The following is a 17,883-nucleotide window of genomic DNA, read 5'->3' on the forward strand; positions in this document are numbered from 1 at the left end:
AACAGCCCCTTCCCCCAATCCCAGCCCCCACAGTCCCAACCCAACCCTAACCCAGTCCCCTTTCCCCCAATCCCAGCCCCCCAACAGCCTCTTCCCCCAATCCCAGCCCCCCACAGTCCCAACCCAACCCTAACCCAGTCCCCTTTCCCCCAATCCCAGCCCCTTCCCCCAATCCCAGCCCCCCACAGTCCCAACCCAACCCTAACCCAGTCCCCTTTCCCCCAATCCCAGCCCCCCAATAGCCTCTTCCCCCAATCCCAGTCCCCCAACAGCCCCTTCCCCCAATCCCAGCCCCCACAGTCCCAACCCAACCCTAACCCAGTCCCCTTTCCCCCAATCCCAGCCCCCAGCAGTCCTACCCCCTAACCCTGCCCCCGAGCAGCCCCTTCCCCCAGGGAGACCCTGCCCCCCCCAACGCAATTTAACCCCGCCCCCTTCCTACCCAGCAGCTTCTCCCCCGCCAGCCGAATCCCTCCTCGCACATGCGCAGAGGCCGTCACCCGCCTTTCCCCTCCCGCGCCTGCGCACGGAGCGTCCCTGCCCCTCTCCCCTCCCCCTATCTTGTGCAGGGGGCTGCGGACGCGAGTCATGATGGCGGCGGCCAGGCTGTGAGCCGCGAGAGCCTTTCCCCCGCCCGCCCGCACGCGCGCCCCCGCGCCTCTCCCGACTCCCTCTCCCCCCCTCCCACGCGCGCCGAGCGGAGTGAGCGGCCCCGGGGGCCGAGGCGGCGCGAGCGGGTCCGGGAGGCGCAGGCCGCGAGCGCGGGGCGGCCGAGCTCCGGGGCGGCGCCCTCGCCATGCAGATCACCCTGAAAACCCTGCAGCAGCAGACCTTCAAGATCGACATCGACCCCGAGGAGACGGTGCGCGGCCGGGCCGGGCCGGGGCGGGGAGGCGGCGGCCGCGCTCCCGGTGGGCGGGCGGGCGGGCGCCAGGCCCCTCGCGGCGGGCGGGCGGGCGGGAGAGTAGGCCCCTTTGGGGAAGAGGGGGGAGGCTGTGGGGAATGGGGGTGCGGGGGTGGGCAGGCCGGGGACGGGGGCTGTGGGGGTGGCTAGCAGCTGCCCCCGTTTGTGAATAGGGGTGACCCTTTTTGCAGGGCGGGTGTCTGGGGGTGGCGTTAGGGTGACTGGTGCGTCTCTGCTGGGTGAGGCCTGTGTGTGTCTGCTGGGCTCGGTGCCTGTGGGGAGACTTCATTGCCTGCCCTGGGGGGCGGGTTGTAGTGGCTGCACGTCTCTCTTGGGAAGTTTGTGTATGTGGGGGGGGGGGTGGCTGTGCTGGGTGTGAATTGAGACCCTGCTTCCCGTAGCAGAAGCTTGTGTGGGGGGGTGGGGGGGGATGATTCTAGTGGTTCCTTTAGAGTTTCAGTGGCTGCTCTGTAGTGGGGGTGCATGTGTGGGGTGACTCTATTGACAGTCCCAGTGAGTGCTGGGGGACGGGTGCTACTGCAAAGTCCAGTGGGCCTGATGTAGGCGCATTGATATTAAAGGGGGGGGGGGAAGTGTGTGTGTGTAACTAAAATGAGGGTTAGGTACTTAAACTCTCTCCAACCTTGGAAGTGCACTACCTTGCCTTTTAAACTTAGAGAAGAGTGTGGGTGCAACCTCTTACAGCTAGTTTTCCCCATGTTACACCCATACCTACTGCCATCTTCTAACACCCCACTGGGATTTCAGTGGATCTTCCCCAGGCCTTGACCATTAGGGCTGGGTAACGAAACCACGGAAAGACCTCTGTGCCTCACTATTTCCCTAGGTCTGATTGTTTAAACACCCCTCCCTCCACACGAAAAAGAAAAGATAATTGAGTGTTGTGAAGGGTAGCTGCAGCTTGCTCACAGGGGTGCTTGGGTCTAGACAAGTTGGCTGAGAGAGATTGTGAATGTCTAATTGAAATCTACCCAGCGGAGTCCTTCACAGGCTTAAAACACTAGCCTTTATAATTAATCCCTACCCAGGGAGCCGCTTTCTCTCCTCTTATTTCCCTTCTCCCCTGTTCATCATATTGAGTGAATTGGAGCAGTTCTGAGGTCCTAGGAAACCTCAGCAAAAGGAGAGGATTAGAGGGGGAGGTTTGCCAGCCACACAAGCTGTGCATGTGAGACTGCAAAAAGTATTGGCTAGGTTGGGGTGGGGAACCTTTTTTTCTATCGGGGCACTGACCCACATAAAAAATCAGTTGCGGGTCACACAGCCCCGTAGGGGGGCGCAGAGGCTCGGGGCTTCCCCTAGGCTCCGGGTTAGGGCCAGATATGAGGGTTTCAGGGTGTGGGACAGGGCTCCAGGCTGGGACAGGGGTTGGGTGTGGGAGGGATGAGGGCTTCGACTGGCGGGTGCAGGCTCTGGGGTGGGGCTGGGGATGAGGGGTTTGGGATGTAGGAGGGGGCTCTGGGCTGGGGCCAAGGGGTTTGCAGTGCGGGAGCAGGCTCAGGGCTGGGGCAGGGAGTTGGGGTGTGGGTTCCGGGAGGGAGTTTGGTTGTGGGAGGGGGCTCAGGGCTGGGGCAGCGGGTTGGGGTGCAGGAGGAGGTTCAGAGTGTGGGCTCCGGGAAGGTGTTAGTGTGTGGGAGGGGGTTCTGACCTGGGGCAGGGGGTTTGGGGTGTGGGCTCCAGCCAGGTGGCGCTTACCTCAGATGGCTCCCAGTTGGTGGCACAGCAGGGCTAAGGCAGGCTCCATGCTGCTGCAGAAGCGGCCGCCAATGTCCGACCCTTAGACGGAGGCGCAGCCAGGTGGCTGTGTGTGCTGCCCGCAGGTGTCGTCCCTGCAGCTCCCATTGGCCATCGTTCCTGGCCAGTGGGAGCTCTGGAGCTGGCGACAGCGTGCTGATGGCCTCTAGGAGCAGGGGCAGCGGGGACATGCTGGTAGCTTCTGGGAGCTGTGCAGAGCCCACCAGACTTTTAATGGCCTGGCAACCCCAGCTTCCGCCCCACAGTGGGGTGAGCTGGCGCTCACGGCTCCTGCCCCATGGAATGGGGGAGGCGCCGAGGCTCAGGGCTTCTGGCCCGTTGCGCAGAAAGTTGCCACACGCCAGTTAAAATGAAGCAGTCGACCAGATCCTGCCCACGTGCTGTAGGTTCCCCACCCCTGGGCTAGGTGTTGGAGGAGGGGGAAGTAGAATGGTTTCTCCAATTAACAAACATTGGATCGCTGCATAAGTGTAACTGAGCAAAGAACTTGCTCCAGTAGATATGGGACTTTGTATACACACAATGATTCAGTAGAATTATGGCTAAAAATATGACAAGATTTTTTTGGATATCTTATGTCAAATTATTTATCATGAAACCATGATCTTGGTAACTCTGCAGCAATAGGGTTGGAGTATTAAAACTAGCAAATTCAGTAGAAACTTGTTGGAAAAAGTATGCCAAACATTAGAACAGTTGATGGTACAGTTGTAATGCCAACTTTATAAAAAAAACCATGCTCATGAGGCCTGTGTTAAAAAAGCAAAATCTGTTTAAATCACCAAATCCTTTAAAACAGCCTTGTTAATAATTTTGGTTTCAAAGCTGTTTTATTGTTGGATGTTCCTTTTCAGTCTAATTTTGAAAATGGCCCTTTATAGCACTAAGTGTACTAGAGCCCAAACCAAATGTTAGACTTGTGTTGAATCAAAATGTGTTAACTCCTGGGAGCTTTTGAAATATTACATTTAGTCAATTCACTGTTTCCATGTGCTCAATGCTAAAGGTAGGTTTGATTACTTGGAGCACTGCCCTGTACTGTGACATGGCCAAAATTATCTAGTTAAGACAGGCTCAGGAAACTTATGTTTTAAACCTCCTACTATTCTAGCAATTTATGGCCACTTCTTTAACTTTGTTTATACAAGTCAAGCTTAAAAGAACAAACAAACAAAAACTGATGTTGAGTGCAAAGTAAGAAACACTACAGATTGTCATTAGAAGTATTCAACCATCAGAAGTCTGGAAAATATTTAAGTATACTTTCCACTCAGAACATGAAACAACACAATTTATATTTTATATTAAAATAACCCCAAATTCAGTAACAATTTCAGCATTTTGCATAAAATTCTGACAATATCTCCCTTATAAAAGAACAGGCTCACATAACCAAGTGATTGAGTGTTGTTGCTATGGTCCTGAGTTAGATGTTGGTGGTACTTTTTTTTTTAAAGTACTAGCATGGTCTGAACTTGCACTTTCTAATTACTAGACTTGAAGCAGGACCTGTGTTGTGTCCATGGAGGTACACTTCTGAATTTATCAGGTAGAAACTATAGAAAATCTCATCTGGTATAATACTTGGTTTAAGAAAGTTTTGGCTAAAGGCCTCATGGTTGGAGAAGTTCTGTAGGATCTGCATTGAGGGGAAATACTTGCCATGCTTTGTTCTGGCCTCTGGATTTTGGGCAGTCAACTTCTGGAACAAATGTGTAAAGATCATATTTACACCCCTCATTCTCTATGGAAAATTGTTTTGCCAGTTGGAGCAGGTGGAGTCTAAGTTTTGCTGGCTGAATACTTGTAATGCATTCTGGCTGGTTCAGGATGAACAAAAGCCTCTGTTTATATAGTAGTTGGTACTCCTGTTTACTGACAACCTTTGATTGAAATGGTGAATGCACTAGAGGACCACAGGCTGAAATAATTCCCACTATCTGAGACTTTTGCAGTACTGTCTAGCAAAGGAGTTCTTGCCTGTGGCTGAAAGACAGTCATGACAATCAACAGTTTTTGAAAGGTGTTATGTTGTTGGGAATGCCTAGACCAAGGTGCAGTTGATGTCGCCCAGGAATAGCATGCTTCTAAATATACAGCAGTGTTGGGTAAAATGTTCTTAAGCTTCCCTAATATGTTGAATGCTGGCCTCAATAATTCAACCTAGTTAAGTTATGTTTAACTTATATTTTACTAGGCTATTGAACTAAATCTCTCGTTCCAAGCTTAGAGAAATGCCAAAAATGTCACTCTTCTTCCAACAGTGTCTAGTTAACATTGTCTGGATTCTCCTGTTCTAGCATTCTTCAAGTAATGCCTGTTTGTTTAAGAAATGTCTTTTTAAAAAAAAGTTGTGGAAGCTATTTTAAAAACAACTTTAGGACAAATTTGGTGTTCATGTTAATTTTAACAGTAAAATATAAATATAACTACCGTATATACTCGATCATAAGCTGGTTCGTTTATAAGCCGACCCCCCCAGGATGGATAAGTAAAAATGGAAAATTTTTATGACCCGTTCATAAGCCGACCCTATAATTCAGGGGTCAGCAAACTTTGGCTCCTGAGCCATCAGGATAAGCTGCTGGTGGGCCAAGATGGTTTGTTTACCTCCAACGTTTGCAGTCACAGAGGTAAACCTAAGTAAACAAAGTGTCCCTGTGTGCCAGCTGCTTACCCTGACGGGCCGGGACAGCAACTGGTGGGGAAATTTTTTGGGGGGGAAAAGCTGGGGGTCAGGGGAGTAACCCCTGTGACCACCTCCCACATGACTCCACCCCTAGCCCGAGACCCCCACACTTTCCCCATCCCTTCCCACTTTGCCTGGAGAGGGCCAGGGGAGGATGTCTCTGGCCTGGCTGGAGCTGCTCCAGCAGGCTGGGCCGGGCGGCGCGGCCGCGCAGCCTGCTCCAGCAGGCCGGGCGGTTGCTTCGGAGGCTTGGGGGAGAACAACGTGGCCGGAAGCGGAGAGACTCTGGCCCCGCCTCTTCCCTTCTGGCTCTGCTGACTGTGCTGCCTCTCCTTGCTCCCTCTGTTGGGGGGGAGGGACTGTGTCCCACCTCTCCCTCTCTATACCCGTTCATAAGTCGACCCCCCTTCTCTGGTACTTCCCTTTTTTACTAAAAAATATTCGGCTTATGAACGAGTATATATGGCTGTATGTTCACATCAAAAAGCCCTGTTCATAACAGATATCTGTGGTGATGTTGAAAGCTGTATCTTAGATGGCACATAGCTTCAGCCTCTCAAATTTTAGCATTACGGAATCTGCTTGGAGGGTAGGTTCTAACAAAGAAGGAATCCTGGACATGAAGCAGGTTCCATTGAAGCTGCAATGGGAGGAGGAAGGGGAAAAAGCTACAGTGGGGATGATGGTGTTGCATGCAGGGTTTCATTGAGTCAACATCTGTAGTGCTCCATTAAGGATGATATACAGCTCTTGGAGAGTGATAGGAAGAAATGACTACTCTAGCAGGGAAGGTAAGGGAGATTTTGAGGGGTGGGGAGTAAGGCAGCAGGCTTATAGTGAAGCGTGTGGGTAAAACCTGTCAGTCAGAGGAGCACAGAGCCGAGGTAGAATCTGACAAATCTGAAATGCTTTTTCTGGTGATAAGCAACAGAGTCTCCTGTGGCACCTTTAAGACTAACAGATGTATTGGAGCATAAGCTTTCGTGGGTGAATGCCCACTTCGTCGGATGCATCACCCACGAAAGCTTATGCTCCAATACATCTGTTAGTCTTAAAGGTGCCACAGGACTCTCTGTTGCTTTTTACAGATCCAGACTAACATGTCTACCCCTCTGATACTGTTCTGGTGATGTAATCGCAAACACATATATGGGTGGAATCCCAAAACGTAACTCTGGTTCTTTTCTGAGGTCTGTCTTGTAGTGGTAATGTAAAATGTGTGAATCAGATAATGTTACTAAACCAAATCTTTTGGGTGGTTGAAACTTTACAAGTGGATTTATATGCAAGTTTGAGACTGAGAGACGTATTGGTCCCATCGGTTTCTAATCTCTTCAGTACTTCAGAAGTTTCGCTAAAGACTGTTTAAAAGCAGTTAATGAAGTGGGAAGGCCACAGCGCTTAAAAGCACAATTCTGCCCTAACTGAAGTCAGTGGCAGTTTTGCCATTGAAATCAACAGGCGTGGCATCAAGCCCTAAACACTTGATTTTTGTGGCAGATAGAACTTGGCATTTGTTCAGTATTCAAGAATAAAATGAGTGATAAATGTAATTTTTCCAAAATAATCTGCTTGAATTGTCTAAATTTTAGACTTGCCCTTAGTTTTAACAGATCACCTTGTGAGCAGATCTACGCTACAAGCACTACAGTGGCACAGATCACCACTGTGTAGACACTTAGTGACAGAAAGTGTTAGCTAGGTTGATCTAAATGTTAGGTTTAGGCCAAGCCTAAGGTTTGGGAGTATCCCTATTCATCCATTCATCTCTCTTAACTTGTCATTAGCTCTTTCCTAAACATTGTCACCAGCTCCAGTGCCATAGTATGCTTTACGCTCGCTAGCGTGGAGGGGCACGCTTCTTGACTCAACAGCCAAGTTGTGGTGTTATGACATAAAAGTAAATACTGCAGTTCTGCTACTTTCATTTCTTATGGTGTGCTAGAAAAGTCAAGCATTTTCTTTCCATTCCAATAAATCTTCAAAGGGAAAAGTTGGCAATTTTAAACCAAAAGGGAATATAGTGTGGCATGCTGAAACTGAAGCTGTGCTGCTGAATAGAGCCTCTTATGCGACGGATCTAATGTAATGTCATTTTTTAAAAAAGACTTCAGAGGCTATCTTAGCAATTACAGGCTAAGAAACCTAACTTCATAGATGAACACGATGCATTGGGGAAAAGTCAACATGGCTTTTGTAAAGGGAAATTGTGCCTCACCAATCTATTAGAATTCTTTGAGGGTATCAACAAGCTTGTGGACAAAGGGTTATCTAGTGGATATAGTGTACCTGGACTTTCAGAAAGCCTTTGACAGGGTCCCACACCAAAAACTCTTAAGTAAGCAAGCAGTCATGGGATAAGAGGGAAGGTCCAGTCATGGATGAGTAACAGATTAAAAAGATGGTAATCAAAAGGTAGGAATAAATGGTCAGTTTAAACAATGGAGAGAGTTAAATAGCGGAGTCCTCCAAAGAGCTGGACAGGGACCTGTGCTATTCAACAATAATCTTGAAAAGTGGGTAAACAGGTGGCAAATTTTGCAGTTGATACAAAATTATTCAAGATAGATCCAAAGCTGACTGCAGAGAGTTAAAGGGATCTCACTAAACTGGGTGACTGGACGACAAAATGGCAGATGAAATTCAATGTTGATATATGTAAAGTAGTGCATATTGGAAATCATCCCAACTATACATACAAAATGATAATATCTAAATTAGCTATTACCACTCAAGAAAGAGATCTTGGAGTCATTGTGGATAGTTCTCTGAAAACATCTGCTCAATGTGTAACGCCAGTCAAAAAAGATAAGGTTAGAAACCATTAGAAAAGGGATAGATAATAAAACAGAAAATATCTGCATGCTGTGTGCAGTTCTGGTCGTCCCATCTCAGAAAAGATATTAGAATTGGAAAAGGTACAGAGAAGGGCAATGAAGATTATTAAGAGCAGGCCTGCACAACTCGTAAAGCAGTGTGGGCCATATTACTCCAAAGAAAACAGCTGAGGCCGAAACCCACCTCCCCCAGTGCCGCTCAGCCTCCCCGAAACACCCCCCCCACCACCACCCCAGTGCTGCCCAGCCCCACGGAAACAACCTCCCTCCCTCCCCAGCACCGCCTGCCCCATGGAAACAAACCCTCCTCCCCCGGTGCTGCCCCGCCGAAACAGCAGTATTGAACCTTGGTAATATGTTACAGCGGGTCCCTAAGGTAGTATAATTAAGGTAAAAGAAAAATGTCTTTTTGCTAGAAGTAGAATCAAATCTTCCCCCCCCACTTTGTAATCAGTTGCCCTGTTGAATTAATGAGGTGTGAATGAGGAAGGCAGGCACCTCCAGACAGCTGCAACACTTGGAGAGGGGCTGGGAGCCAGACCAAGAACAATCATACTTGTCAAGTGGGCTGACTAGAGAAGAGCAGACATACTGATGGCCTTGGGGTTTAGAAGCAAGCACCTTCCTTTGGGAACACCCTCTTTGCAGCATTGGGACAACCCCCAGCCCAGAGAAAAGCAGCAAAAAGAACCAATTTTTATGAGAGACAAGATCAGTAGAACAGGTCAACCACTGGCTCGCCGCTCGCCTCCTCACCCCCCCTCCCAAGTATAAAGCCCCCCACCACTGCCCACCCGCTCAACTCGTCATCCCCCCACTCCACCCCCCCCCCGGCTCGCCTACTCACCTCCTCCCCCCGCCCCCCCCCGGCCACCCACTCGCCTCCTCAGCTCCCCCTCTGCCGGCTCACCTGCCCCCCTCCCCCACTGCCCACCCACTCGGCTCGTCGTTCCGCGCCCCCCCCCCCCGTCCCCAGCTCACCTGCCTGTCTGCCGCCGCCTTGCCTGCTCCTCCCACCGCCAGCTCACCTGCCTGCCCTCTGCTGACCTCTTACCTTCTGCCGCTGGCTCACCCTCACTGCCCACCTGCCTGCCAGCCGGCCAGCCAGCCGTTGGCTGGCCCTACTCACCTGCTGCGGGCTGTATGTTATGCAGGCCTGATTAAGAGTATGGGACAGCTTCCATAAGAAGAGAGATTAAAAAGATTGGGACTCTTCATCTTAGAAAAGAGAGGACTAAGGAGGGAGATAAGAGGTCTATAAAATCACTAACTGTAGAAAAAGTGAATAAGAAAGTGTTATTGATCCCTTCATATAGCACAAGAACCAGGGGTCACCAATGAAATTAATATGCAACAGGTTTAAAACTAATATAAGGAAGTATTACTTCACACAACATACAGACAACCTGTGAAACTTGTGAAGGCCAAAATTATAGCTGGGTTAAAAAAAACTAGATGGGTTCATGGAGGATAGGTCTATCAATGGCTATTAGCCATATTGATGCAAACCCCTCTCCTGAGTGCTCCATAACCTGTGACTGCCAGAAGCTGGAGGACAGGGTATAGATCACTCCATAATTTCCCTCTTTTATTGATTTCCTCTGAAGCATCTGGCTCTGTCCACTGTCAGTGGAAGACGGGATACTGGGCTAGCTGGACCATTGGTCTGACCCAGTGTGGCCATTCTTATGTAAGTGGATCGTTACAACTAAGTCTGCAACATACCTTCTAGTTTCAATGATTTAATTTAATTTTCTAGTACCAGCAGGAACCACTAGGCCCGAAGTCATCTAACTTCTTTATTTTTAGGTAATATAAATTCATATGGGTTGGCAGACTAGTCATTAGTTTTAAACCCTATGTTGTTTTGACTTTACTGCTTTGGGATTTAACTTCTCTTGAGAAACTAGCAGTAAGCTGGTGAGGGGAGGGAGGGAAGCGAAGGGAAGGGATTGAGTAAGATATTGGAGCTGAAGTTCCAGCTACCATTCAATAAACAATTGAGGCCTTGGCTATCAAGGTAGGCTTTTTTTCATTACCTGCTTGGTTTTGTCAGTGTCCTTTTTGAGATCCTTCTTTCCTTTTTCTCTGTTGCTGCAATTTCCCCTTTGGCTGAGGAAGATTAGTGGTGGATACTCTGTCTACACTGAAGTCATGAGTGTGATTTGCAGCTAGTGTAGATATACTTGCACTAGCTTTAATCTTGGTAGCTCACTAAACGTATGGCAGTGAGGACCTGATGGCGCAGGCTTCACAAGCCTGCCTGACCCCTGGGTGCGTATTTGCACTGGTAGCCCGCGTTGCTGCACATCCTTCTGAAGTACCTGAAATGAGTATTTGGTCCTCAACTTTGAAGTGTTCCTATTAGACTACTGGACCATCCTCTTAATTGTTGTTTCTTCCCCTTCAACAAGTGTGTGAGTGTGCTGTTGCAGAAGTGTGGTAGTTGGGCCAAGTAATCCACCATCTATGCAGCCTCTCTTACAACTAATGAAATTGTTGCATCCCAATTAGCTGTGGAGTAAAGGTAGTGATTGGTTGAGTTACCTACCTCTGATATCACAATGGTCTAGGACTCTTGGCATGGCATTATTCTAAACAAAAAACGTTTTCATCATGCTTGTAGCTGTTTCCATCTTTTAATACAGTATCAACAGACTTTCTAGGCTTCAGAGTGATAATCTTGGGATCTCATTATATAGAGCCCATGGTGCAAAATTCTTGTGATATAGTCTCTAAACTAATTAATTGCTTGAAACTGTCTCTAAAAACTGTCATGAAGGTCTTGTTAATTCTAAACAATAAGGGTATATCTACACTACAAGCACTACAGCAGCACAGCTGCAGCTATGCTGTTGTAGTGCACGTACTACAGGAACAGAAGGGATTTTTCTGTTGCTGTCCCCATCTTCCCCTTCCCTCCCCTTCCCCCCCCCGATGGTAGCTACATTGATGGAAGAAAGTGCATATTTCTTGAGGACTCAATTAAATCTTGCTAGGTGAGGTAGGGGGTTGTGCCAGGAAAACGCCTACTGCACTAGTAGCCTCATTTAACTGAAGTGTGAGGGTTAATGGATTTCAAGTGCGGGTTAGAAGGAGAAGTGGGTGTTATGTACAGACAGGAGGAAAAAGTGCAAGATCAGCTTCCTTCAAACATCTCAAACTGTCAGGCCTAAAAATGGGCACAAGAATAAAAGTGCTGAACACTCTAATGTGGAGTTGCTGTGTTTGCTCTCTTAGATTTCTATCACCACATGTCAAACCTTCTCTCACAACTTTACAGTAGCGAAAGAGAAGATCCCTTTGTTTAGAAGTAGATATGAATCTAAAATTAAACTTCCATAATTGTGAAGAACAGTTGAAAGGCATCCTTCCCTCTATACAACTATTTTTGTCCTTTGTGGCTTTCTCCACCCCAAATATGTGGTTCGTTCACAAGTTACTTTTCCAGACATGCTAGCAGAAACACAAGAATGATCTGCCTATGAGGGGACTAATGTTCATATTGGTTGGAGGAAAAATGTTCTTATGAAGCTGTGCAGAATTCAAACCTGTCTATTTTCCTTTTCTAGGCAAGAAGATGTACTTGCGTGTCCTTCATCCCTGATGTCTTTTATCACTTTTCAGTTGCTATGTGGCATCTTGTTTCCCCTTTAAAGGCTAGTTACATTGCGCCTTTAACTGCTACTGCACAAATAGTTGGGGAAGCTGTGAAGTGTAAGGGCCTTACTTATTTACAACATTCAAAAACCAGTCGGAGAACACTTCAACCTCCCTGGTCACTCGATTACAGACCTCAAAGTCACACTACTCCAACAAAAAACCCCTCAAAAACAGACTCCAATGAGAAACTGCAGAATTGAACTTAATTTGCAAACTGGACACCATTAAATTAGGCTTGAATAAAGACTGGGAGTGGATGGGTAATTACACAAAGTAAAACCTATTTCCCCATGTGTTTTTTTCCCCCTACTGTTACTCACACCTTCTTGTCAACTGTTGGAAATGGGCCATCCTGATATCACTAAAAAATGTTTTTTCCCCTCCTGCTGATATCCCACCGTAACTGATTACTCTCGTTATAGTTAGTATGGCAACACCCATTTTTTCATGTCCCCTGTGTATATATATCTTCCTACTGTATTTTCCACTCCATGCATTGGATGAAGTGGGTTTTAGCCCATGAAAGCTTATGCTCAAATAAATTTGTTAGTCTCTAAGATGCCACAAGTACTCCTCATTCTTTTTACTTTGCTTCTTGATACTCAGTGGATGACTCTGCAAAAATAGTAACTTCAAAATTCTACACTGTCAGAATAAACATTTAGTAGTGTAATTTTTTGCTTCATAATTTGTCATGCTTTCCTCCAAATTAAGATCTGTGGGCAAGGTGAGACATCCTTTTGAGAAGTCAAACTTGTATTTTTCTGTAAAGCACATTTTGCTTTTATTTGGAAATTCTGTTTGCTTCCAGTCTGTTTGCTTCCAGTCTTATAGCCACAGTTTGAGTTCTCAGGCTAGGGAAGGGTAAAATCCAGTTCTCTTTGGTTTTCTAATCCTCCTCCGTATTCTGTGGCATTTCTTAATATAAATATATTGTATTCCATAAGTCTTCATTAAGGGAATGTTAAGACTGCATGAAATGCCAGAATATGCTCACCACTAATTTTGTTCGGATACATTACAATGTGGCCTTATAGGATTATTTATTATCTCTGAAGTACTGGGGACTCAGCTATTTTATAACCATACATGTTTACACCCTCTCTAATAATTTTGTATGCCTACCCTAACTTCTTAAACTATACATGTGATTTTTTTTTTTTTTAATTTTTGTATTTTATATTATACTCCTTTCAATGAACACACCTTTCCTTGGATGAAGTTCAGAGCATGGGCAATTAACTATCAAGCTAACTTTACTACAGACTTTTGGGGGCTATGTGCTAACAAAACAGAAATGTTCAATGAATATTTCTGTTCGTTATTTGGGAAAAAGTCCAGGTGATGTAGTTGTATCATATAATGACGCTTTCTATTCCAGTAGTAATTCATGAGGATGTTAAACAGCTGCTACTAAAGTTAGATCGTTATAAATCAGCAGGTCCAGATAATTTGCATCCAAGAGTTTAGAAGAGCTGGCTGAGGAGCTTGCTGACCCATTACTGTTGATTTTGCTAAGGTGAAAATGTTGGGAATGTAGACCAGTGCTTTGAAAAATTTACCAGACCTACCTGTGAGAGGTCTAAACTGTCTACCCAGATACGCTCAAGGTCTAGCAGTGAGAAATCCAGTTGCATTTCTCTTCTCTTCTGTCCTGCTGTGCCAATCCTCCACAAACTTTCAGGTATTGGGAAGGCAAATAGAAACTTGACTCTTTATCTCGTGTATCAGCTTTTGGCTAGCAGATGTCTGAAATCTCAAATCTACCCCTGCTTCTGCTGAAAGAAGAAATCTTACACCCACCTTAGTCTTGACTACTGGGCAAATAGAGCTCTGTTCTACCCCCTTTCCTGGGTTCTGGGTTTTGTTTTTTTAGCCTTTTCTCTCTCAAATAACTTCAGTGCTTACCTGTAATGCTCAGAGCTTTTTCCTGTCATCAGCAGGGTGAAGTTGATGTGACTCTTACTTGTGTGGCTTCATTCCTGCCCATAGGGTTTTTGAAAATGAGAATTGAAACTTAAGTGTTAATTTCCCCTTGATATTGCTTGAGAAATCTATGGACAGCAGTATCACTGCAGCTGCCTCTCTGCATCTGAAGAAGTGGTTTACATACGAAAGCTTATGCCCAAATAAATCTGTTCGTCTTTAAGGTGCCACCGGACTCCTCGTTGTTTTTGTGGATACAGACTAACATGGCTACCCCTCTGATTCTCTGCAAACTGTGAGGGAAGAACTGCATTAGTTTAAATTTGGTACACCTGCAAAAGCATAGCTTCACAAACAGAAGTCTAGAAGCTTTTTAAAGAAAACGATTTGGGTTAGTCTTCCCTCCCCCACCCTCCATATGCTTATCAGGGACAGAATCCTATTTCCTACTGGCAAATGGACTTTAAAGTCCTGGTATTGTCTCAGGTATGTATTACTGGTATGAGAGCAAGGCAGAAACATCAAAACTAATGAACCAGGTTGGGTTAATAGAACTTTTGTTCTTTCTCACTAAATTGCCATGTCTCTAAATGCAACTGTCAAGGCAGTTTGCTATTCTGCTCCTGGTCCAGAGGTGGTATATAAATTGAGGATAAATAAAACCTGGCGTCCCATGTAAAAGGCCTTACTGTAAAGTAGGCTAATGTCAACCAAGACGGTTTTTGATACTTCTACTAAAAGCTGGAGCTAGGTATCCCCTTACCAGTGAAGTTGTCTTAGGTTGTCTTCACTAGAAATGCTGCAGCTGCTCCTCTGTAGTGCTTGTTACAGTGACGAGAGGGGTTCCCCCATTTTTGTACTTAACTCCCCTCCCCAAGAGGCAGTAGCATCAACCCAATGCTGTCTACACTAGGGGAAAGGTTGGCTTAACTGTGTCTCTCAGGAGCATAGATTTTTTCACACCTTTGAGTGATGTCGCTGGGTTGACTTAACTTTTTAGTGTAGACCTGGCCTTGCACTAATATATGGATTATTTTAGTGATCAGTGAGATGTTGGTCCGTTGTCTTTTATTATTCTTGGTGGAGGGGAATAAAACCTGTTATACTGGTCAGTTTACCACTTCAGGCTATCAGTCAGTTTGTTTCTTGGTCTAGCAGCGATGGCATGGGCTGACTTTGAACACACACTATAGAGCAATCATCACAGTGCAAATATCCCTTTCAAAGGCTAGACGGCAATGCTTGAGAACCAAAACGTGGTCTCCTAGTTTGTGTTCAAAGTGAAATACAAAAAAAGTATAAAATGCTTTGGTTTAAATGTTTTGTGAGCAACCTATAGAACTTATAAGATGCGTAAGAACTTTGTATATGCTTTGAATCCACTGATACTGTACTTAACAATCCATTTGAACTGGAAGCTGCTGCTTCAGGCGTCGTCGTCTTAGCGTGTGCGCAACGTGCCTTAGGTAGTACGTGACCAGGATTCACCACCAAATTTGGTCTGCTGGTTGATCATTAGCTGGGCTGGGTACCGATGAGTGTGCCATAAACGCTGATCCATCCCTCTCCCCGCTGCAGTAACTGTGGATCAAACGGTGGTAGAAAAAACAAATGAAGTGAGTATTCCCAGCATATTGAATTAAATAAAACCAGACATCCCTTTTAAATATTTAACATTTGTAATAACAAAAGTGATGATTACTTCAAAACAGTCTACCAGCCCCACTTAAGAGCTAGAGTCAGACAGGCCATTAATGTAATTTTTGTCCACACTGAGTATCTTGCACTGATTTAGTTGCAAAGTAAAAACTCAGTGTAATCAAAATCTTAGTTTGAATATAGATGGTTGCCTGGGACTCTCGCTGAACTTTGTAGCAGCACTGTAAAATGCAATTTTTAAATCAGTAGTTGACTTATTATTTACCAAGGATTCATCCTGGGAAGCTCTTGGATGTGTGCTAGGTATTTTTATTTGTGACAAGGAACATGACAGTTCCCACCAGACTAAAACTTTTTGCTTTTAAAAAGTCACAAGGGAGATTACAAAAAACAAGTAACCACTACTTCTGTGAGACCTGTGAACAATTTGAGGTCACTTTACTGCTACATAGTCATCGATGAACCTCTGGGAATGGTGACAGTTCAGTTTAGTGGTAGTGCAGAAACAAACAGTGGTTGGCTAGTAGGAAACTTACTTGAAGTTTATAAAATGGTGCCCTAAATAGGGGAGAGCAAAAAATCTATTAAAGCATAGCTTGCGAACTTACATATGCAAAGCAGTTTGTTACTCTGTACTGTCCCTCACTTATGACCTAAGTTCCCTGTAAACTGTGCTGCAGATTATTTAGTGACACGCAGGTGCTCAGGGAACCCACCCGGGAAATGGCCGGGGGAGGGATGCTCCTCCACCAGCCCCAACCTGCCACTGGGGCGGCACTTCAGCCTCAACTATGCTGCAGCCCAGACCTGCTGTGGATGGGGCACCCCTACATCTGGCCGGGATGCCGCGGCCCGGACCCAGCCGCTGCTGGGGCCTTATTGGAAATCCTGGGAGGTGGGCGGCCCAGCCCGGATGCGGCGACCCAGCCTGAACCCGGGCGGCCCTACCCGGCCCTGTCGTGGGGTGCCCGTCCCCAAACCCAGCCCTGACCCAGACCTGTCATGGCCGGGGTACCTCTCCCTGAACCAAGCCCTGACTGGATCTGCAGGGGCCAGGGGAAGGCACCTATCCTTTGGCCCCAGCCCTGGAGCTGCCGCGGTGGGAGAGGTGCCTCTCCCTGCCAGCCCAGGTGCTGCTGCAGGGAGAGAGGGCCGGGGGAGTCCTCTCTCCATGCTGTAGCCTCGGAGCACCCCCCTACACCCCAAACCCCTCATCCTTTCCCCACCCCGGAGCCCTCTCACCCCTGCACCCCAATCCTCTGCCCCAGCCCTGAGCCCCCTCCCACACCCCAAACTCCTTGGCCCCAACCCCACCACATGAATTTTGTTTTGTGCACTGATATGAAGATGATGTGTCACGCATCACCTCCATATTGATGCACTTAAATTAGAGGGAAAAATTAGAGGGAACACCGCTTATGACTTGCAAAAAGAAATCCCTGTAGGTTGAAAGGCTTCAGCTGAAAGCTGACGTTAAAAACAACAACAAAAAGTTTGAGGGGGAAAATCTGTTCATGCACTCCAGCTTTCTGCCTTTCACAACTCCAATTACTGCTGCACTTTCCTACAACTTGAATAGCAAACTGAACTTTGAAATTTGGTTTGTAAATAGTGCTCATTTGACGTGCACAATCAGTTTACAATTTTTTAAAAATAAATAAGCATGCTTTGTATGTAGGCATCTAAGATTTTTATTGGATCCTAACGATACAGTGCTCCCCCTCAAAAATCACAGTGCCCATTTTCTCTGCTGAGACTGACAGTCAAGGTATTGCTGTTCTTAGGCATCCGCTGAGTGTAGTGTTTGTATGCTGATGCCTGTAAGTGTCTATTGAAACACAGCCGTCTGTAAACTGTCTCATCCTCGACATGAGGGAATTGTGAATCGTGGATTTTTAGGGTCTTCAAAATCTTTGATTGGTCTGTGCAGTATAGGTTTTCATTTGAAAAGATATGAGTTCCTAGCCATCAAGTGCCAAGAGAGCCATCACAAGCAAAAGATACCTGCCCCACTAGCTTTGTAAAAACTGTGTCCAGCCAAACAATACATAGAAAGGTATGAACTTGCCTCTACCACCTTCATTAAGCTTACTGTCATGAGTACAACCTATTGGGACTACTTAAATGCCAACTGCATTAAACATGGGCAATTTCTCTTAAAAATAAACCAAACTTCATAATGCCATTTTTAAGGTTGCAGGGTGAAAGCCAGAATGCAAAAGGTAAAGCGGTAATGTGACCATTTTGAATAATCTGTGTAGTATACGTTTAATTCTTAAGAAAACAGGAATAAAAAGGACATGTTTACTGTGAGTTACTGTAGTGTTGCTTTAGGAACCTTAACTCTTGCATTTCCTGACTTTCTACTCAGCATTTTTACCTTGTGTAAAACATTCAACTTCTATATCTTCAGAGCAACTAGGTGCAGA

General features: G+C 46.3%; 1 protein-coding gene across 3 annotated transcripts in view; it reads left to right on the forward strand.

Moving 5' to 3' along the window:
• Positions 1–651: 651 nt before the first annotated feature.
• Positions 652–17,883, forward strand: part of RAD23B (RAD23 homolog B, nucleotide excision repair protein) — a 57,536-nt gene continuing 40,304 nt past the window's right edge. Inside the window, exon 1 of one of the 3 annotated variants that reach the window (XM_065549865.1) lies at positions 652–862. In XM_065549865.1, coding sequence (XP_065405937.1) covers positions 797–862 — 66 coding nt within the window. In that variant the 5' untranslated portion in view covers positions 652–796. The remainder of the gene's footprint in view (positions 863–17,883) is intronic. The other 2 variants (XM_005283481.5, XM_065549866.1) reach the window with 2 other exon arrangements.

Source organism: Chrysemys picta, chromosome 6 (assembly GCF_011386835.1).
Source record: "Chrysemys picta bellii isolate R12L10 chromosome 6, ASM1138683v2, whole genome shotgun sequence".
Lineage (NCBI taxonomy): Eukaryota > Metazoa > Chordata > Testudines > Emydidae > Chrysemys > Chrysemys picta.